The 24,097-nt window shown below is 34.7% G+C and overlaps 1 protein-coding gene across 2 annotated transcripts in view; it reads right to left on the reverse strand.

Annotated features, from left to right (window-relative positions):
- LOC127857688 (uncharacterized) overlaps positions 1–24,097 on the reverse strand; it is a 45,382-nt gene that overhangs the window by 4,973 nt on the left and 16,312 nt on the right. Inside the window, exons 3-5 of one of the 2 annotated variants that reach the window (XM_052394310.1) lie at positions 2,021–2,200; positions 1,278–1,333; positions 1,123–1,205 (exon numbers count right to left, since the gene is read on the reverse strand). In XM_052394310.1, the coding sequence (XP_052250270.1) occupies positions 1,123–1,205; positions 1,278–1,333; positions 2,021–2,200 (319 nt within the window). Of the gene's footprint in view, positions 1–1,122; positions 1,334–2,020; positions 2,201–24,097 lie in introns of both variants that reach the window. The other variant, XM_052394309.1, reaches the window with a different exon arrangement.

The raw sequence follows: 24,097 nt of genomic DNA on the forward strand, positions 1-24,097 counted from the left end.
CAGCAAGTTTCACAATTAGTGCGTTCAATGTGTACACTGCCTGCCTCATGTCAGCAACGTTTTTCAATGGGAAATCATTTCAAATTTGCTCGAGATAACACTGGGAAAAATATTCTAACCAAGTTTCATCACCATTGGGCTCTAAATATGGGGATTGGTCAAAAGGCAATTGTTGTCAACTTGACAATTCATTACTAACCATGTGTACTAACAAATTGACAATTTTCTAATTTTGTGACTTAACTACAAAAATTATCTTCATAAAATCTAAAAATAAACCTAATTATTTGCGATATCTTGAAGGAAACAGACATGCTTTTCAGTATCATACAATGATGTTCATAAAACCTGGAATGATGGATATTATACAATCAAAAAGGTAGGAAAAAAAATCCTTTATCATATCACAGCCATGTTTTGTTTTGATTTGTGTAATTTCTTCAGTTTTCATCAGTATTTTAGTTAAACTATGTCGGTCAGTGATCTACTCTCTCATTACATGTGCTAGCTGGTTTATCTGTACTAATGTACACATACCTACGGCAGTTACTAAAACGTCTCTCTCACTCTCTCTCAATGCCTGGCTTAGCCTTTATTTGTCAGTCAGCATTCTGCTGAAACATGACTGGCATGTATGTGCCCCGACCCGGGATCGAACCAGGGACCTCTGGATTTCAACGCAAGCGCCTTATCCACTGAGCTATGGAGGCAACAACTTAGGCAACTAAAAACCTACCATTTTGAATATGAGGTCAAAGTAGAACACCAAGAGAAATGATTTCATTACCATTCCCCACACAAGTTATGCACATAATGCTGCCAGGCAGAAAATCTTACCCGCACTTCTTGTATTTGTAGTCCTGCATTTTATAAACTAAGATAGCCAACAAGTTTCACAGACTATAAACATTTGATGTAAAGAAGACAAAGTGTACAAATTGTTGGTTGTTTCCTTGGGCAATTAACAATGAGTATTCAACATGAAACTATTATTCCTGCTTCACGTTTCTATTCAAAATATAATAGTTACATGCTCCATTAATTCTTAATACGTCTGCTGCTTCAACAACCTGTGTCTGTACAAATCTGTTTTACATTTTACAAAATCTAACCAAAACATACCAATAGGTTTGCTCTCTTTTGCTTTGGGTTTCTTTGACTCTCCTTTGCTTAATTGAGGAGGGGGAGGAGCAGTCCCCAGCTTGGCCACTGTCTTACGTTCTTTGATCTTTTCCTCTATTTCATGAATGTCCATATTTGATGTGTCCTCCAGTTTCTGTAACTCAGCCACCTCGTTATTTTCGTAGATTTCATCCTCGTCTAAACCTGTGACCTAATTATTTGGACAAAAGGGGATAATTTATTCATGTTTGAGATTTCAATATCACATAACGTTAGAAAAATGATGATCCCTTTAAGAAAAGTCTATTTTTAACAGTTTCTTTGCAGTTTAAAGACCTAATTTTGAAACACAATCGAAAGGTATCCACTTAACCCTTCACCACTTAGATACTGATTTTTACGCATTTGTAGTCGCTATTAAAGTTAAATTTAATTCAAGACCTTTCTTACTAAATTTAAGTTTTAGAGGCATCAACTCCAACTCTTATAAACTGAAGAGCAGGCTGTTCTGGTTTTATGCTGTTTGCTCATGGCCATTTTCACTATATGCTTCTGAGAAGGAAAGGTTTTAAAGAAGCAAATCAAATCCTGAATATAGGAAGTTGATGAGAATAGTAAACCTTGCACTAGATGGAGAGGCCACAGAAGCCCAATGCCTCATTCACTAAAGGTGAAAATATGAAAACCTTCAGAACAAATTGCAAATGTTGGGTAACACAAAGACGAGTTTCTGGCGAACGTTGGAAATTGAAAGCTTATGCAATCAGGAGGTAGTTCACTTACAAAACTAAAATGGTATACGGGTATGTTGCGGCAGAAATTACAGCAACACATATATGTTATTTTTCGCCTTCTCGAAAAGTGACCCAATGTATTAATGATGAAAACAAAAACTTACCGAATTTTTTGGGACAACGAGGTTCTTGGTAGGATCAGCTGTGTAGCGGGTAACGTTGTCATGACCATGCTGAATGTCCCGTGTTGTTGGCAAGGTGTTTGTGGTGTTCTCGTAGTTGGGACGTCCCAAGGTGTTGGGCTTAGGAGTGCCAGGTTTTGGCTCCTGCAATCCTTGTCTAGCCTGAACAAAGGTGAAATAAAATTAACAAGAAACTGTCGGAGACGGGTGATGCTCCCAAAAGTTTTTTTTGTCACAATATTGCACTATATATTCAGATAAAAGGAAACGTCTTGAGGGGCATAACTTTGTAAAAAATAATACGATGGATGGTTTAGCAACTTAAAAATTTCAAAGGGCCATAACTCTCTATACTAGTGACCTGAAAATCGATAGGGGTCATCTGCCAGTCATGATCAATGTACCTATGAAGTTTCATGATCCTAGCCATAAGCGTTCTTGAGTTATCATCCGGAAACCATTTTACTATTTCGGGTCACTGTGACCTTGACCTTTGACCTAGTGACCTGAAAATCAATAGTGGTCATTTGCGAGTCATGATCAATCTACCTATCAAGTTTCATGATCCTAGGAATAAGGGTTCTTCAGTTATCATACGGAAACCATTTTACTATTTTGGGTCACCATGAACTTGACCTTTGACCTAGTGACCTCAAAATTGATAGGGGTCATCTGCGAGTCATGATCAATGTACTTATGAAGTTTCATGATCCTAGGCATAAGCGTTCTTGATTTATCATCCGGAAACCATTTTACTATTTCGGGTCACCATGACCTTGACCTTTGACCTAGTGACCTCAAAATCAATAGGGGTCATCTGCGCATCATGATCAATGTACCTATGAAGTTTCATGATCGTAGCCATAAGCGTTCTTGAGTTATCATCCGGAAACCATTTTACTATTTCAGGTCACCGTGACCTTGACCTTCGATATAGTGACCTGAAAATCAATAGGGGTCAACTGGGAGTCATGATCAATCTACCTATAAAGTTTCATGATCCTAGGCATAAGCGTTCTTGAGTTATCATCCGGAAACCATTTTATTATTTCTGGTCATTGTGACCTTGACCTTTGACCTAGTGACCTGAAAATCAATAGGGGTCATCTGCGAGTCATGATCAATGTACCTATGAAGTTTCATGATCCTAGGCATAAGCGTTCTTGAGTTATCATTCGGAAACCATTTTACTATTACGGGTCACCGTGACCTTGACCTTTGACCTAGTGACCTGAAAATCAATAGGGGTCATTTGCCAGCCATTATCAATCTACCTACGAAGTTTCATGATCCTAGGCATAAGCGTTCTTGAGTTATCATCCGGAAACCATTTTACTCTTTCGGGTCACTGTGACCTTGACCTTTGACCTAGTGACCTGAAAATCAATAGGGGTCATCTGCGAGTCATGATCAATCTACCCATCAAGTTTCATGATCTTAGGCCTAAGCGTTCTTGAGTTATCATCCGGAAACCATTTTACTATTTCGGGTCACCATGACCTTGACCTTTGACCTAGTGACCTCAAAATCAATAGGGGTCATCTGTGTTTCATGATCCTAGGCATAAGCGTTCTTGAGTAATCATCCGGAAACCACCTGGTGGACGGACCGACAGACCGACCGACAGACCGACATGTGCAAAGCAATATACCCCCTCTTCTTCGAAGGGGGGCATAATAGATCATCTTAACAGAACCCACAAATAACATGCGCATCTCCTCAAGGTAGTTAAGCTTCCCATAAAGCTTCATTGAATTCCAGTCAGTACAGTAGTTGGGGGGACAAGAATTGCACTATATGTACAGTTAATGGAAACTTTCAAAAGGCCATAACTCTGTGAAAAATCACCCAACCAGAACCCGCTGATAATATGCACATCTCCTCTTGGTAGTGAAGCTTCCCATAAAGTTTCATTGAATTCCCGTCATTAGTTGCTGAGAAATAGCCCGGAATATTTTTTTTGCACGGACGGAAGGACACACGGACAGACGAAGCCGCGACTATATGCTCCCCCCAAAATAAAATTTTAGGGGAGCATAATTAACAAGAGCAACGCATAACTGGTGCCATGCTCGGCTACAAAAGCTTGTCAGAATTTTAGAGGTCACAGTGACCTTGACCTTTGACCTAGTGACCCAAAATGGGTGCGGCGTGTAGAACTCATCAAGGTGCATCTACAGATGAAGTTTCACAGTTGTAGGTTGAAGCACTTTGATTTTAGAGCCAATGTATAGGTTTTAGCACGACGCCCGCGGACAGCGAACATCAAGCAGGCTATGACAATACCTCGTGTTTTCTCCGAAAACAGCCTCGCTAAAAAGTTAATTGAATATTTTCTTCTGCCAGAAGATTTGCTGCTTAAACAGACATTCCCAAAAGTGCCGGACCGGTCCGTATGTCCGGCAAATAATTCAAGAGCGAAGTTTATTTATGTCATAGAATTAACACATGAAAACAAAAGAGTGCTATTATGAAATATGAGCAGTAAAATGTACATCCCATTTTTGTTAACATTCATGAAAATTTACTCCAAATGCCCACCGAACACTTCCTCCTATGCGAGTTAATATGTTGTCAATAGTCTTTTTACGGTTAAACAAAAACTAGTTCTGCAACTCAGATCATTGTAATCGGGGTATTAAAAGCTCGTTCCTGATCAAATTTATGTTTTATAGTGTGTTTTCATTGATTTATATATCTTTTTTGCCTGTTGTTTTAGATACTCTATTGATTCCTAACAAGAATAAATGTGCTTTATTGTATAAAAATAATTTGATTACTTTCTTCAGTCAATGTCACACTTAACAAATATCAGTCTCTGAAAACACTTGTTTTCACAGCAATTTGCATACCAGTATACAATTCTGGAATTTTCAATTGAGAAATTGCATTGTTTTTAAATTATGTTAGGGGTAAATATTTTTCTTAAGAAAAATGTGAGTGTTATAATTTGTTAGTGTTCAGTGTTGTGTTGTTTATTTTACATTTCATTTTTCCAATTGTCATTATTTCAATAAATTTGTGTTTGTGACATGATGTTTCGGTCCTAATGAATCCCATTTCAGTCCTGCAATTTTTTAAGTCCACGGGACCAAATGTCCTGAGGACTTTAAATACTTTTGGGAATGTCTGCTTAAGCCAAAAAGGAGATGGTTAAAATGATGGATAAATCAGGATAACTTGTTTTTTACTAGTTAACCATTAACCTTTGGAAATATTGAGCATATCATTTTTCTTAAATTTATCACTCATTAAACTTTGAACAAATCACAATCTTGGTGTTCAAATCTGCATTATAAAACTAATCATGATTAGTCAGCATTTTACAATCACAATTTCATTTTTGGAGTTGACAAGGATATTAACCTGTTACTGAAATGCGATTGTGATTACTGAATTACATTCATTTTTCACAAATAATGATTTATATTGTAGGGCCTTGAAAATGCAGATTTACCACTTTCTCTAAATAACTGTTAAACTCAGGTCCATAACACAATTCACTTTGTATTTAACTGTACAATTTAAACATTGAATAAACTGTTAAACTAAGGTCCATAACACAATTCACTTTGTATTTAACTGTACAATTTAAACATTGACTAAATTAAACATTAGAGATGTGTTTGTCAGAAACACAATGCCCCCTTCTGCGCCGCTTTGAAGCCATGCATTTGACCTTTAAGGTTGACCTAAACCTTTCACCACTCAAAATGTGCAGCTCAACGAGAAGTAAGTAAGAAATTAAATGGAGAAATGAAAATTATTTTTTTTATTTTTGACCTTGAAGGATGACCTTGACCTTTCACCACTCAAAATGAGCAGCTCCACGAGATACACATGCATGCCAAATATGAAGTTGATGTGTTCAATATTAAAAAAGTTATGATAAAACTTTAACGAAGGTTAAAGTTTTAGGAAAGAAAAATACCGTTGACCTTGAAGGATGACCTTGACTTTTCACCACTCAAAATGAGCAGCTCCATGAGATACACATGCATGGTAAATATCAAGTTGCTATGTTCAATATTGCAAAAGATATCAAACTTTAACCAAGGTTAAAGTTTTGGGACAGAATGACAGACAGACAGACAGGGCAAAAACAATATACTTGGAGTGGCCGATCTATCGATCTGGGGGCATAAAAACAAACATACTGTGCGTTCGTTTTCTAATAGCTTAATTATTAAGATCATATCTGCATTTTTATTGAATTAAATAATCTCACACCAGTTTATTCAGGAAATTAAACCATATATGTGAAAATAAACACAGGATAATACAGGAAACTATTAATAAATTTCATGCAAACATCTGTGACATCAATTAACATGATAAATTATTGTATGAGATGGTAATCAATGGTTTAGTTTCAGCATTGCTAATTTCTTTCATAACCCATTCAAGATGTTTTACTGGCAACATCATGTTTGAAACATGGTTACAATCTTAAAAGACAAGAGGGCCATGGGCCCTAAGGCGCTCACCTGAGACCCAAAGGAACTAAACTATTCTGGGAAGGTGGAGTTCAAAATAACAAGGGCTGTTTGTAAAACATGCATGCCCCCCTATATGGGCTATAAGTTGTAGTAGCAGCCATTGTGTGAATACGTTTTTTTGTCACTGTGAATGGTGGTGGTGGTGGTGGTGGTGGTGGTGGTGGCGGTGGTGGTGGCAGAAGAAATAGTAGTAGTAGTAGTAGTAGTAGTAGTAGTAGTAGTAGTAGTAGTAGTAGTAGTAGTAGTAGTAGTAGTAATAGAGTAGTAGTAGAAGTAGGTGGTGGTGGTGGTAGCAGAAGAAATAGTAGTAGTAGTAGTAGTAGTAGTAGTAGTAGTAGTAGTAGTAGTAGTAGTAGTAGAAGTAGTAGTAGTAGTAGTAGTAGTAGTAGTAGTAGTAGTAGTAGTAGTAGTAGTAGTAGTAGTAGTAGTAGTAGAGCAGTAGTAGAAGTAGTAGTAGTAGTAGTAGTTAGTAGTAGTAGTAGTAGTAGTAGTAGTAGTAGTAGTAGTAGTAGTAGAGCAGTAGTAGTAGTAGTAGTAGTAGTAGTAGTAGTAGTAGTAGTAGTAGTAGTAGTAGTAGTAGCAGTAGTAGCAGTAGAAGTAGTAGTAGTAGTAGTAGTAGTAGTAGTAGTAGTAGAAGAAGTAGTAGTAGTAGTAGTAGCAGCAGCAGCAGCTGCAGCAGCAGCAGCAGCAGCAGCAGCAGCAGTAGTAGCAGTAGTAGTAGTAGTAGTAGTAGTAGTAGTAGTAGTAGTAGTAGTAGTAGTAGTAGTAGTAGTAGTATGCATTACAAAAATGCAGTTAGCCTTACATTTGGTAAAATTTAAATATATTACAAGGGAGGCAAATCTGTAACAATAAATTTAAACTTATTGCATTTGTTTCCCCTGTAGTGTATTACCTCCCCTGTCCTGCTTATATTTATATTAATTAACAAAATTAAACATTAACACAATATTTAACATACAAAATATACAAAAAATCTCATATTCTGATAATATTTTTACTGATTCACTATATTTTACTAAAAGGATGATGTTTCATTGGACTGATAATTATAGATTTAGGATTACAGACCAGTTGCTTCAGTAATATTGTTCAGAGTGTGCCCTGTTGGCCGCGTATGCATTCTTAAATTATCATTCAAATGAAAGTTTTCACAAAATAGGCAAAAACGAATAAACATGCAAAGTTCAACGAGCTCCTGCGGCCATGTTTTTTGACGAATTAAATTTCTTTGAACACCTTTTTCAGGGGAGCCTTCAAAGGTCATCCCTGTGAAATTTTTTGAAAATCTGATGAGCGGTTTCTGACAAGAAGATTTTTTAAGGTTTTTACCATATATGGTTATGGCGGCCATCTTGGTCATGTGATCAAATTTTTTTTAACAATTCTTTCGTCCCATGACCTAGGGATGCTCCACATGAAATTTAGTTGAAATTGGCTCAATGGTTTAGTAGAAGAAGATGTTTACAAATTGTTTACGGACGGACGACGGACGCTGAGTGATCACAATAGCTCACCCCGAGCTATCGCTCAGGTGAGCTAATAAGTACACACCACTTAGTATAACAAGGCCTCTATTGTTTACTTATAAATGTTGCACATAGATTATTCCTATGTATATATATATATATATATATATATATATATATATATATATATATATATATATATATATATATATATATATATATATATATATTTGTTTATTTTCCTCTGTATATAGGGACAATGTGATGAACCAACCAATTAATTATTACAACAAGAAAGATTGCATGGGCACAAAACCAGATGTTCTGAGGTTTTTAATTTAATCAATTGTGCAGTCCCAAGCTATAAGGTTGGCTGTAGCAATTACCTTGACCCCACAATTCCCAAATACATTCCCAAGATATATCTCTATGCAAGCTTAGTAATTCCATCAGGACTGGTCTACGCAAAGTAAAGTAATTGACCAGAAAACCACCAGGTAAGTTTTGCTATAGTGACATAAAGTTAACTTCCCTGCATTTTTATGGCCAGGTTTTTCAACAGACCAGGCCTTGAAGAATTTTTCCAGAGCCACTCGCCCTGCAGGGCGAGTAGCTAGGTCTGACAATCCACTTGCCCTTCACTTTAATCTACTCGTCCTGCTTTAAAAATATATATATATTTATAGTTATGATCAACCAGAACAATTTAACCTACGTAACATAGTGACACTAAACTGCAAACAAATTAACTACATTATCTGATGGATTGTATTTGCTTTCCTTATGTTTTCTGCACCTGTTTCCCTTTCTCAATACTTTCCGCTTCTCGTTTTGATGACCTTTCTTTCGGTTCCCTCAGTCTCCACCACCTTGCATATATTTTTAAATAGAACCCTTTTCCATGCTGAGTTTTAATATTTCAGACGAACTTTTACTGAAAGACACGCTTGATTGACAAATGGTTACAATATGGTAAATTTTGGCTAAGGCTTCTGATAACGAATTATTATTCTGTTTATTAATAATTATTTTCCTGTTTATTTTTAATTAAATATAAGAAGTATTATAATTAACCAGTTATGTTTTATTTTTTTATTGATATTTACATTAAAATGAAATTTTATTCTTCACGGAATGACCAATACATTTAACTGTTTTTTCACTTTTAATCGATTAGCTAAGAGCACTGACACCTACGAAAAGAGCGCAGCCGATTACGAGAATTATTTTTACTGTGCCCAATTGACGTCATTTTTCAATGTCAAAACGAAAGTGCAGTTTCTTTGTGTAGTAAATCTACTTTTTGTTCGTTTAAATTTTTTTTCGCAATTGGTATCGATGTGGCAGGAGTTCTGAAACTGAATTTATATTTCTCAACTTGAAAAACAGCACTCGCCGGGTCGGTCGAGTATTTAACAAACTTTACTTGCCCGACCGTCAACTTCACTCGCATATGCGCGCGGTCGAGTGGATTCTTCAAGGCCTGCAGACTAAAACCCTTTGCAAACTAGGGCCCTGATATAACTAATTCAAATATTCTGAGCAAGTTTCATAATTATTGAAAAAAAAGTAACTTTTAGAGTGTTCACGGGTGCTATTTAAAGTTGACTCAGATACCTTAGTTTCAAACTAGCTAGATTTCATGAAGACCCACCACAAAAAACGAACAACAGACCACTTATAACAGACAAATGGTGTACCACTTAGCTCACAAGAAGCACATTGCTCAAAAGGTACCACCCTGGGAAAACAGGTTCATGATCTTCATGCATTTATTCATGAACTTCATGAATTTACTTCATTAACTTCATGAACCAGTTCATGAATGGACAAAATATTCATGAATAACACATACGTATTCATGGACTCCAAGTTCTTGAACTTGAAACAGGTTTGTGAACTTCATGAATTGATTCATGAACTTCTTGAACTTGTCATGAACTTCATGAACCAGTTCAATAATGGACAACATATTCATGAATAACACAAGTATTCATCAGTGTGTGAAATTCAGATTGTGAAGTTATAAATACCCTAAGTTCTTATACACCTATATAAAAAGTAAAATTTCAAAGTAGCCTGACTATATAGATTTTAAAAAATCCCACTAGCCCAAATAGATTTTCACTAGCCAAAACCCTTCCGGCTAGTGGGAATTTCACACACTGATTCATGAACTCCAATTTCATTAACTTGAAACAGGTTAATAAATTTCATGAATTTATTCATGAACTTAATACACTAAATGAACTGGCTCATGAATAGAATATTGCTGTTTTTACAAAGTTAGAATATTGTGTGCACGGGAAGTTGAAATGGAATTTAGCAAGCTGAATGAAGCCACATGGTTTATGTTTTTTTGAAATGTAAGTCTTTAATAAATTAACGGCTAAACTGATCAGCCATTGGTTTCATTTCAACTTCTTTGGCACTGCGTTCACTTATGTTTCCCAATTTTTGCTACATTGTATCACTCTTTCCTCTGCTTTATGAATGTTTTGTCATCAACAGAATCAGAAGCATAACCAATCATTTCATACTCATAAACTGTACTAACATGCCGATGAAGTATCAGCAATTCTAATGATTTTATCAGAATGTTGAATTTAATCTTTAAGTTCTTTAAATTTACAAGGAATATCGCTCCTGTAGATTTTAATGACTGTGCTAAATAAGCTTTAGTACATAACTTTGTTGAGTTATTCGTTGTCTTTTAAATGAAGATCCTCAAATCATAAAATGTTTATGAAAATATTAAACTGCAAATAAAACAACATTTTTCTGTTATTATCATATTTCCATTGTTTGTCCTGTTAAAATATTTCTCAAGTTGTCTTTTAACAGCTCTATATTTTTCTTTGTGAAACTGTTCATGAACAAATTCATAAGGTTCATGAACCTTTTTTGGTTCAGAGTTCATGAATTTGTTCATGAATAATTTTATTAAATTTAAAAATTCATGAAACATAAATTATGCTTTTCATTGATATCTTGTTCATGAATTGATTAATGAATATTTTCATGAAGTTCATGGACTTTTTCAGAGTTCACAAATGTTTTCATGAATAAGTTCATGAATTCTAAAAGTTTGTGAAACATAAATTTTGCTTTACATGAAAATCTTTTTTATGAATTGATTCGTGAATAATTTCCTGAAGTTCATGATCGATCCTGTTTCCCTGGGGCAATCTGAAGGTCTTTAAACATTGAGTGTTTTGTAACCATGTTCAAACATGACCTGTATTTCATGATATCATATTAAAACTGTGAACCTTAAGTAGATTAAGAATGTGAATTCTTTAGTTATCATCATGAGTAAACCATGTGTTCTGAGTTCAGAGTTCAAAGACTGTGATCAACATTATGTGTTTAGTAACCAAATTCAAAGAGATTTTTGTAATCTAACCGTTTGTTTGAATTTAAATTAAATGAAAAAAGAGGCCATTACTCAATCAACATAATGCGTTTATATAAACTAATTTGACTGTAAGCCCTAATTTATGATAATACATTATTATTAGGACCAGATAAGGCCATCCTTAAAAATTATTTTGTTTTTTTTTTTTTTTTTTGAATTTATAGCGTTTATTCACCTCCATACATTACAAAGTGTATCATTAGTTTGTTTGGCATAACCTGACCGACCCACTAAAATCGGCCCGACTGAATTTTTTTTGTCACATTTCAAAAAAATTTTTTTTGCTCGCAGAAAATTCTTTCCGCTAAATTTTGCCTTTCCGCTTTTTATCCTTTCCGGTTATTTGCGTCATTTAATTGAATGCTCTTTCAAGGATATCTAGAATAGCAATGAACAAAACGCATACCGGTATTTATTTGAGTCGCCTATTTATTTGACATACCCGGGTGTACATTGTCCAGGGTAATCATGGAACTTAGGCTGGAAATCCATGGTATAACATGGAATTCCATGGAAATCCCTGGAATTTGAAACAGTTTCCAGGGTTTTCCAGGGTTTTGTTCTAGAAATGTCCATGAAACGTGGACTTTTTTTCCAAGCATTTTCCAGCCTTGGATGGAAAAGCATGGAAAAGGAATGGAAAACGCTGGATTTAGGCTGGATAACCATGGAAAATATTTCCAGATAGCATGGAAAGTGGAACATAGAATTTTTTAAGCATGGAAAAGACTCTAACATTTTCAGCTGACCCTGGAAAAAACTTAGACTTTATAAGAGGAGAAAATAACTTATAAAAATGCAACACATTTTATTCAAAGTAAATCAGAGTTCAACAATTTACACAACATATGAATAAAACATAAAACATAAAACAATGTGCATAGTTTGGGCAGAAATAGTAGTAGTTATAGTAGTAGTAGTAGTGGTAGAAGTAGTAATGCTGAGGCTGGCAGTAGAATATGTTGTAGGAGTAGAAGTAAAAGTAGTTGTTGTATAAGTTGTATAAGCAGTTAAACTACTGATAATTATACTATTGGTGCAAATTTAAGTGACAGTAGCAGTAGTAGCAGTTATTATTGTGTTGTTGTTTAAGCATTTACAGGAATAGTAGCAGTAACGGTAGCAATAGTAGAGTAAATAATAATAACAATACTAGTAGCAGCAGTAGTAGAAGTAGTTAAGGAAGTAGCATTAGCAGCAGCAGCAGTAGTAGTAGTAGAAGTAGTAGTAGTAGAAGTAGTAGTAGTAGAAGTAGCAGCAGCAGCAGTAGTAGCAGTAGCAGCATCAGTAGCAGTAGTAGTAGCAGTAGTAGTAGCAATAGTAGTTGAAGTACTAGTAGTAGTAGTAGTAGTAGTAGCAGTAGTAGTAGTAGTAGTAGTAGTAGTGGTAGTGGTAGTAGTAGTAGTAGTAGTAGTAACAGCAGCAGCAGCAGTAGTAGTAGTAGTAGTCGCTGCAGCAGGAGTTGTAGTAGTAGTAGCAGCAGCAGCAGCAGTAGCAGTAGTAGTAGTAGCAGCAGCAGCAGGAGTAGTAGCAGCAGTAGCAGCAGCAGTAGTAGTAGTAGTAGTTGAAGCAGTAGTAGTAGTTGAAGCAGTAGTAGTAGTAGTAGCAGTAGTAGCAGCAGTAGTAGTAGTAGTAATAGTAGTAGTAGAAGTAGTAGTAGTAGTAGTATAAGTAGAAGTAGCAGTAGTAGTAGTAGTAGTAGTAGTAGTAGTAGTAGAAGTAGTAGTAGTAGTAGTAGTAGTAGTAGTTGTTGTTGTTGTTGTGGCTGTTGTAATAGTAGTAGTAGTTTTGCAGAAGTAGTAGTAGTAGTAGTAGTACTAGTAGTAGAAGTAATAGTAGTAACTTTCAAAGCAATGTCTACAAGTTTAAATTCTTTAACCCTGTTCAAGGTGTATACACACTCAATATTTAACTACAGTCCAGGTTTGCCATTAAGGTTACAATACACTAAATACTTTTGGTGTTCAATGCTATACCCTCTAAAAACAAAATCTTCATTTATTTGAAGACACAATTCTCTGTACGGGCACTTGCCATGACTTTATTTTTGAATATTTCTGTGTTCATGTGGTAGGGAAAACATTGTTGTATACTACAAATTCCCTGTTTTGCTTTTAGGTTGGAGACTACATAAGACTTTGACAGTTGGCGGGAAACCATCATCAACTGGATTGATGTCGGTAAAAAGATGGCCATAAAACAGTGACCACTGATTCGCATTGAGTTCTTTCTTACATATTGGATGACCTATGTTTTTTATTGTTTAAATCATTGCGGCTTGGAATGCTCTTTAAGAAAAGGTATGGTTATGGGGGTGTCTACGCGCAAAAGTTTGACTTTATTTTTTGTTAAAGTTATTGCTTTTACATTGAATTTGTGCAGGAAATCTTTTGGTATGTTGTGACCTAAACTAACTTATGATAAAAATGAAATATCATCTGCAAGTGCAAAATATGACTGGAAAAGCAGATTTTTGGTCATTTCTCAGCAAAAGGGAAGAAAATAAGTGCATTAAATGCATGAATTCAGATTATTTGACCTGGAATAGTTGTTTTTCAAGTTGACCCCCCACCCTTATATATTGGAATAAGGGCTAAATTGCTTTCCGACTTAAATTCAACCGCATATTGGTTGACCGTGTCGCGTTAATGTGTTACATGAAGTTAGAATTCAACGCCAGGGACTCCGTGATCGAGTAACGCAACTAAAACTTTTGCGAAAAGCATGAACATTCAAACAGAGCCCCATTTCACCGACATGGAATGGCAGGCATTTTTACAGTATGGACAGTGCAGCAGATGCTTAACTGAGCCAGCCTTCATATTTAGTACAATCATGAATTGAGCAAGATTTTATCACTTCATATTATTCATAAAAGTACACTTAAAATACATAAATGCATGTTTTTGTTTCATTTTTTTATCTTTTTCTATTGGGTATTTTGACTTTTTCAGGAAGAGGAATGTCTGCGACTAAGTCAAGGGCCACTGGATAAGGGTTGTTGATGGCAAAACAGGTAATAATATCATTTTGTTATCATGTACACAAGCAAATAAGCATATGTATGATGCTTTAGGTGTGAAAGACTGTCATAATCAGGATTGTGGTCACTCACACCCTTGCCGTCATGTAATTCTCCTCGCAGTTTGTATTGATAGTTCCGCGTCCTGACATGTAAAGCTCGTGCTTTGTTGGCAGCTGAAGTTGGCACTTAACAGGGTTATCCTTGTTCCTGAGCATGTATGCAGTACAGCTGAGTTGATTTGCTACTTGTTACCCTACAATTAGCTTGTTTTTTGTATTGTTTTCTCACAATATGCTTATATTCATGTTTCCGGCTTAAAATGGTGTCGCGCCTTACTTAAACATAGGATTGTTATAGCAAGTGTCCCCTTCATCATTTACCTTAGAGGGATTTTTTTGACAAAATTTGGCACTTTCAGCAACTTGTTTTGTTTTTTATTTGGTACATGGTTCTCTCATTCAGTGATTTAATGACAGTATTGTCCTTATTCTTTTTTCTTTGCATAGAAAGGTGACATGAATCATTGATATTTGTTGTGTTGAGAATTCTGCAGGAAGCTGTGTCCCCAAAAGAAGTACTAGAAACCCCTTTCAGGACACTGCCTTGATCTGAACTGCCTTTCTACCCCTGTTACTACATGGAACATCATTGCTAAGCTTATAATGCTTGCCTACATATGTGTTTTTTGTTCAATTTAACTTTTCCTTCCAGCTTAAAACCCTTCCCCCCCCCCCCCCCCCCCCAACAAATGAGCATTGTATTCTTTCGCTTGGTTACAAACTCCCATTTGGACCAGATTACCACCATAAAAATAGCCTAAAGTACTTATTTTGTGTCCAAAATATGAAAATTTGTATTGTCTTGAACCTCTAAATGAGAGCTGGCAATGCATTTTGACCATCTGCTGCAGTTAAAAGGCACCCATGACATTACATGCTAGAATATTTCATTGGCGGCTGGTAAATAAATGGGCACCGATCGACAAGGCGCTTTCAAGATTTTACACTTTTATTGGTGTGAAATAACAAGTTATTGGAAGCTTATTGATTTCTACACTTCAAAGTATCTTTGATCTCTTATTTTGACTAATAAGTTTATTGTCTTGGATGAAATTGGATTGTTTTTGCTTTGAAATTGGCATTTTTGGGATGATTAAAAAAAACACACAAAACAGACATTATCAAAATTGCTTAGAGTGAAAATATCTAACAAATTCATTCTTTCCCCACCACACATTAGCCCCACTTGCATGTCTTTTTGGTTTGTTTTGGTATTTTATTGCAGATATTGAACACAACAGCTTTAAATCTTAAAGGGGCAGTTAAGCTTTAACAGGCCTAATATCGCCTTCTTCGGACTGAAAACACCCGCGTGTGAAAATATGATACAGAATGGCCAAATGGACAGCTTATCCAGCCAAACTTAAGATATTGGTGCAATATGGATGGGATGATAATAATATGAAAGAAAAACACATTTCAGTAAAAATAAATTTCTCTTATAGGTTACAATACACTAAATACTTTTGGTGTTCAATGCTATACCCTCTAAAAACAAAATCTTCATTTATTTGAAGACACAATTCTCTGTACGGGCACTTGCCATGACTTTATTTTTGAATATTTCTGTGTTCATGTGGTAGGGAAAACATTGTTGTATACTACAAATTCCCTGTTTTGCTTTTAGGTTGGAGACTACATAAGACTTTGACAGTTGGCGGGAAACCATCATCAACTGGATTGATGTCGGTAAAAAGATGGCCATAAAACAGTGACCACTGATTCGCATTGAGTTCTTTCTTACATATTGGATGACCTATGTTTTTTATTGTTTAAATCATTGCGGCTTGGAATGCTCTTTAAGAAAAGGTATGGTTATGGGGGTGTCTACGCGCAAAAGTTTGACTTTATTTTTTGTTAAAGTTATTGCTTTTACATTGAATTTGTGCAGGAAATCTTTTGGTATGTTGTGACCTTAACAAACTATCTGATAAACCTGTGTGTGAGTCAGATATGTCTGCTGCTAATCTATTGGTTATAAAATATCACAGCCTTTTCTGATTGGCTGAGTTCAAATACAGAAAGTTTACCTGTTAGATTGAAATTCTGGCGTATTGCAGAAAATATGCAGGTTAAACTTGTTGTTAAAATGAAGTTAATGTGATGTTCACAAACAGTAGAGTTAATGAGGTTTTCCATTAACAAGAATTTCTTAAAATTATAATGTATGGATATCATTTGGAAAGTGACATGAAATGTTGTTAAAAAGTGATGCATATAAGTGTTTCAGAAGTCTGTCTAGGAATAGAACAACAACTGAAGGTTTGTGCTTTTCATTATTTCTAAATATTCCTTTAAATTTATTCTTCTTATGTCATCATTGTAGACCTTTTTTTATGTGACATTTTAGGTAAAAGTATGGCAAATATAGAAGTTTAAAAGCAGCTGTCACACACATTTTCACTAAGTGCAGTTTGCAGCTTGATAAAGGAAGTCCTATGTGGAGATATTAATAAGCTTGAATGTAGTATCGGAAGTTTATAATGCATGGCTAGGGAACTGAGGCTAAGGGAGTTATGTGCTGTGCATGATGAGAACTCAATGCTCATTAATGCTGTTAATGTTTATAAATAAATTAATTAAACCAATAGCATTGTTTTTTAGGTTTCACTGTGCATTTTCATACCAATAGAATTACACATCATTCTAATTATAGCAATAATAAATTTGTACTAATCATACCTACAAATTTTTTTATGCTATGCTTTGTGATGCATACATGCCATAATTTTTTAGGTCCAAAGCGGGACATTCCATAAAAATTGTCGGGACATTTGACCAAAAAGCGGGACACCTAAAACGATCTATCATTCCACCTTTACTGTAGTCAGTATAGTATAGTACTAACAAATACTCTTGATACTTTTATTCAAGACACAAAACATCTGATATGAAGAATGGAATCTAAAACATAACAATAACAGTTTTATAAAGTAATACAATAGCAAACAACGAGGATAATATTCATCTTTTATAGTACAAAATCTGGAACATTACGACAACAATACTCATTATATTAATTTCAATGGCAAACATTAACGCGAGGGAGGCTATCCAGTACACTGAAATTACGGGTTACAGTAAACTATCTACCGAACAGTTACATCAGTTACACACGGAATGCGCGGCCGTACACATTTCCGAGGTAGGTTTTTGGTGCAAACCGTCTTTGTGTTCATTTTAACTCTCAACAACGCCTCAACCGTTTTTACACCAACAAAAACAAAAGGACAAAAGAAGTCTATGGATGCTTTACTCGAATTATTTTTCTCTAATGTTAATAATCATATTTTGTTTTCTTCTTATATATACAGATTAAACTGAATTGTGAATTGTCAGGCGCTGTATTGGGGTAGTGTCAAACTGTCATGAATAACAACACGTTGTTTTTATTACAATAACACAAGACAAGATGGGTACCACTTTTACTGTTTGTTGCGATGTTTTTTAAGCATGTATCCATGCGCAGTTTGTTACTTGTCAATTGTAGCGGCTTAATTGGAGTAGGGTCAAACTGTCATGCATAGCACCTCGTTGTTTTTAGCTTAATTGGAGTAGGGTCAAACTGTCATGCATAGCACCTCGTTGTTTTTATTACAATTACACCCAATTACACTAGACAGGATGGGTATCACTTATTGGACTGTTTGTTGCGATTTTGGTATATTGCACATTCGGATTATCCCGCCATTTATGAACTAAACATTGAATGTTAAAGACTCATTAATGACGCAGCGTTAATTTTACAAAACAATTGTTTTGTAAACCGTTTCCAACAAATACAAAAATAAACACAATTTCAACATTTATTTCATTATAATACAACTATCGATAGCAATAAGCGACCACTATCTTGAAGACCACCATGGTGTGAATGCCTGATGAAATCAATAATTAGCCGATAAATCGCAGATAAGGTGTCATAAACAACACTGGTACACACGATAAGTAGAATCGGATTGTTAATTGGGGGCAATAAAGGGATTAGCGGGGGTAAGTGTTAGCGAAACAGAGCTTGAATAGCGAATTTTATTGGGAACCTATAGACCTTACATCGTTTTTTACGAATGTCGGGACAAATCGTCTCATATCGGGACGGCGGGACAAAGGGCCCAAAAGCGGGACTGTCCCGCCGAGATCGGGACGTATGGCATGTATGGTGATGTATTAACTTCATTGTAAGTTATGATTTAAAGACCATTTTACTAAATATTTAAAACAATACTTGAATTATTTTCTATATACATTTTCATTATGTGCTTTAACTGTAGCTGACCAGTTGATGGAAGATACTGCAGAGTTTGGCAGGGAAATAACCCAAGACAGCAAAGCGGCTCTTTTGGCGCATTTACCAAGAGGACTAACATGGCCACAAATTCATGGTAAATATTGTTATGCCCCGGGCTCATATAAGTAATTTAGTGTTAACCACCTGAAAGTATTTTGTCTTTTTGGTATCCAATATTTTGGTCTAGTTTCAATTACAGGTTATTTTTATATGAATTAGCAAATTAGCATAACTTTCATATAGCAATATCTGAATATAAAATTCCTATATATGTTTGAGTTTCCAGATACATGCTACTGTACCCTGTTTTGGGGCATTTAAGAAAACAACAATATAAATTTCAAAATAAAAGAGAGTCATATAAAGATATAAGTTAAATCACCAATTTATTCACTTGAAAGTCTCAGTTTTCCTGTGTGGTTGCCTGTTTGCAAGTAGATTAAAGCCCGCTTGCAAACTTTAAGAGAATAAATTTCAGTAAATGGAAAAGAAATAATTGCTAACTACTTAGGATCGTAAATGTTCGCTCAAATACAAAAAAGCCAGATGTACCGAATTGAGCAGTGATATGAAATATCTAAAATATATTAAAATATGAATGAGCATTGAAGTATAGATATTCAATCATATGATTGCTGCACATTAACTTTTACAGATAAATGTAAAAAACTTATGACTTTCTTGTAATATTGTTTGCTTTGTTTTTCTTTCAGAGATCATGCAGGAGCCGTACAGTATAACAGCAGTACAAGTTCTATAAAAGATCCACGACCTACTGAAGCCTAGCTAATTAACAAAAAAGTTTTTAAAAAACTGTAATTTTATCCCACCTGGGTACTTATAATTTACTAAGCTGCCTTCACAAGTTTTAGACTTGCAATTATATTTTAAACTGTCACTTGGAAAGTAATACATGTACATGCATTATGATCTGAATTTCTTTGAACAATAAAATTATATAAAAGTATTTTAATGAAATTTAGCACCTAAATTGCATTAAAGTGAAAGTAGCTGAGAAAAATAGTATCCTTGTGCTCATGGGCAGCTACATATATTGTGACAAACATGAAGTAGCTAAAATAACTTTAATTTTTCATTTTGTTTCTTGTATATCGTTTGTACAGGGTTCGTGAATTGTTACTGTATATTACTTGACTTGCTTGTATTTTGTTACTTTGAATACATGTTGTTAAGGTTGCATTATACTTTTTAACTTTTAAAGTAGCGCCTGTTCTGTTATGTAAGGGCCTGATTTATGATAATGGACCTAGAGGCTTTGTAAGCATGTATTAAACAACACTTGTTTGATCTGAATAATTTATTAAATAAATGTAACACAATTTGTAATCTGATGTTATATTTTGATGAATTGTGAACAAAATAATACATCGAAGAAACTAAGGCATTATGTTGATTTTTTGTTTTGTTTTAATCTAACCTTAAATTATGATTTATTTAAGCTGTGAGTATTGTATTCATTTAATACATGAATATTGTTTTTAGACCAGAAATTTCTTTTTCTATTCAGTGACCATGGTAAACGCTGGACAATTTTCAATGTTATACCAGGCATCCATGGAATATTAAACAAAGAAAAACCCTGGAACATTTTCCAGGGTTTTCCAGCCAGCATGGAAAAAATACCGTCCGAATACTCCATGTAATCTGGAAAACCCTGGAAAAAAATCCATGGTTTTCCAGATTACATGGAGTATTCGAACGGTATTTATTCCATGCTGGCTGGAAAACCCTGGAAATTGTTTCATGGTAATTATTCCAGGGAGCCTGGAAAACCATGGAAACTATTCCAGGCTATTTTCACATACCATGGACAATTTTCCACCCTTTTTTTTTAAATATTGACGCTGGAAAAGGCTGGAAACTTAGTCCGAATACTCCAGCCTCATATTTTCCATGGATTTCCATGGAAAACCCTGGATTAAGTACACCCGGGTATGCATATGCGATTAATTAGACTTTAAATACAATTAAACGGCTCCTGTTTTTCTCGTATCCCTTTAATTAAAATACGCTGCTGTCGTTCAGGATAGTTTGGGAGTAAAAAACAAATTGATTAATTATCACCGCTCAATTTAATTCAGCAATCGGCAGAGATGTGTAATATTATTGCCATATAACTAATTATTTAATTATCACTCTTTAATTCAGATCGGTAAATATTCGGAAGAAAGATGAAAAGTGGTCAGCTTAGAAATATTTATTAACGGGTATTGTCACGTTTTTGTTTCATTTGTTTATCTCTAGCGACCGGCCGCTATTTTGAAGGCAGACTGCGATATTAAATGTGTATTCAAATTATACAACATCTGCGCATAAATGACCCAATATTATCCGATTGCTCCACCCTTTCTCACGTTTCATTCGACAACGTCATGTCATGTGAAAGCAAGCTCAATGTTGATTGGCCAGCTACCATGTGCACTTCAATAAAAATAAGGTCAGGTCAAGCGATGTCTAATCGGGTACAGACCGGGTTTTGTTAATTGTTCGAATTGCGAACACTTTCATTGAAACAAAGAGACAAATATAGAAAACCAGTCCAGATTAAAATGGCGGGTGTTTTCAACGAAATTTTATTAGATTTTCGAATTTTTGCAATTTAGATTTTTCTTGAGCCAAATTCTCAATATTTTTGCAAATGGCGCAGATGGCTCAAATGGCGAACGACATCACGAGCATTCCAAACGTGTTATTATTGGAATAAATAATCACTTTTACAGGGCTCGCGCTGTCGTTCGCCATTTGCAAAAATGTAGCGATTTTGGCTCAAGAAAAATATAATTTGCGAATATGCTAAAATCTCGTTAAATTTCATTGAAAACATCCGCCATTTTAATCCGGATTGTTTTCTTAAAACTATTTTTTGCTCTTTTTTTCCATAGACGTTTTGAAGCGCATAATGGTAGCTGGCCAATCAACATTGAGTTCGCTATGGGGTAATATTGGGTAATTCATGCGCAAATAATGGAATACACAATCATGCAGTTGAAATTGTCGTCTGCCTGCAATATAATGGCGGATGGCAAAAGTCGTATAAAAAATAAGCAAATGAAAATAAGCGTAACACTTAATGAATTATTTTTAAGCTGATCATTTTACAACTTTCTACCGTCTATCGATCTGAATTAAAGGATGATAATTAAATAATTAGTTACATGTCAAAGATGTTACACCTTTCTGTTCTTGATTGAAATTAAAATGTTATAATTACTTTGTTGCTTTTTACTCACACTTAACTATGCTATTGTAAAGTTATACGTCAACCAAATAGTATATTAATTACGTATTTGCTAGGTTACTTGTTTTTATTTTCTGTAGTCAAACGATATGCACATTTTCATGTGCAAAATGCGTACAATTTTTCTGACTCATGTTATCGGATAAAGTATTTTTTGTCGATTATATAATATTTTCGATGTTCTTTATACAAAAAAATAGAGTTACGAATACACATGCGGTGATACGGACGGTGCAGAAAAAAATTTACCAATTTCCTTACATGAGGCAGAAGACTTGGAGCTTTATTTGATTATTACCTTTCAGTTTGGTATATGTCAGAGTTCAATGTCAGAAAAAAAAATTACTAAAGAAAAATAAAATCCCTACCTACCGACCCACCCAAATTTACCTTGGTTGGGTTATGCCAAACAAACAATTTTTTAAGGATGGCCTAATATTAAAATATATCATGTCATTTTTCACTTTCAAGTTATCATCCAAAAACGATGAAAACCACTAGGCATATTAACAGACGGATATACTAATGCTTCTATAATCAACAAGAAACTGTACATGCTTGTTATCAACATTATTGTGAGACTTAAATAACCATAATACATACATTTAATATATTAAAAATGCATTATAATGACATTAAAGAAGCTATTAGACACGGAATTGAAATGATCTCCTAAAGTATACAGTTAATTAAATATAACATATTTTTATGATTTGGTTATATTTGCATAGTATGTTATACCAGCGATTTTCTTCCTTCTTTATAAAGTACCGGTAAACGGTACTTTCCCAATCAAGCAAAAATTCCCAAATTCCCAAATCGGCATCTGAAAAAATCCCAATTGACGTCCGAATTTTTTCTCAAAACGACCAAAATTTTCGTTACAAAAAACAACTTTCGGCGAGCGAACAAAGAAAATCGTATAGTTGTGTGTAACCACGCGCTCGATTAATTTGGGGTTTTATTATTCAGCGCATGCAATCAATAGTGTCGTTACTGTTTCCGGTTCTTTTGTCAGGCAGCCAGCGTACTGTTTTATGTTGGTTTGTAACCTTGCCTCTGTGGAAAGGGTGTTCAGTCTAATGAACAATCTTTGCACAAACAATCGGGACCGTCTATCACACGACACATTGACAGCACTAATGATGCTGTGCAGAGAGGTATGCCAGCAACTGATAGATGATCAAACATCAAAGATTGTTGAAATTTTCAAAAAAATGAAAGACAGAGACATTGCTTAACAAGAGATTAAAACAACTTGTAATTGATTTTGTGTGTTCTTTATAATATTTTGTTATTTATTTCAACTTAATTACTTAATGGTCATTAAGGCATGCCTGCAAATGATTCTTTTAATGGGTATGTTCAATTAAGTATGAACTGTATGATGTATTCAATAAGACCCAAACTTCACGACGCGATTTTCCCAATTTAAGGATTTCACGACTCGATTTTTTCCCAATTTTGAGGTTTTCACGACTCAATTTTTCCCAAATGGACCGGTACGGGTACTTTTCCCAATTGGACAAGGAAAATCACTGGTTATACATTTACTTCCTCTATTAAGATGTAACACGTGGTAGATCAGATAATAAAAGTGTTATCATTATTTATTATCATCACATTCCTGTGACATAGAGAACATGATAATAATAACAAGTACAAGTATGTGCATGACGTACAGAAAATCCCATCTGGCAAATTTGAAGTATTGATAAAAAATATTTTCAGGAACAGCTATGACAAATACAAGGAAATATAATATGCAAGTTATTTTCAAACAACACATCATATATTTCACACTTGTACATATTTATCACTAAGTTGCTCTTTGATCTTAAATAAAAATTATCAGAAACACGGAATGAATCTCTTTGAAAGTTTAGTCAGGAATACTATTGTGTGTATATGTTATTAATAATTGTTAGAATATATTATTCCTATTATTATTCAACCATTCAAATATAATGCCTACAATGGGGAATAAATTAATTACAATGTAATAAGAGAATTATTAATTATTTTTTTAATTTTTTTTTTAA

Source organism: Dreissena polymorpha, chromosome 14 (assembly GCF_020536995.1).
Source record: "Dreissena polymorpha isolate Duluth1 chromosome 14, UMN_Dpol_1.0, whole genome shotgun sequence".
NCBI classification, from domain to species: Eukaryota; Metazoa; Mollusca; class Bivalvia; order Myida; family Dreissenidae; genus Dreissena; species Dreissena polymorpha.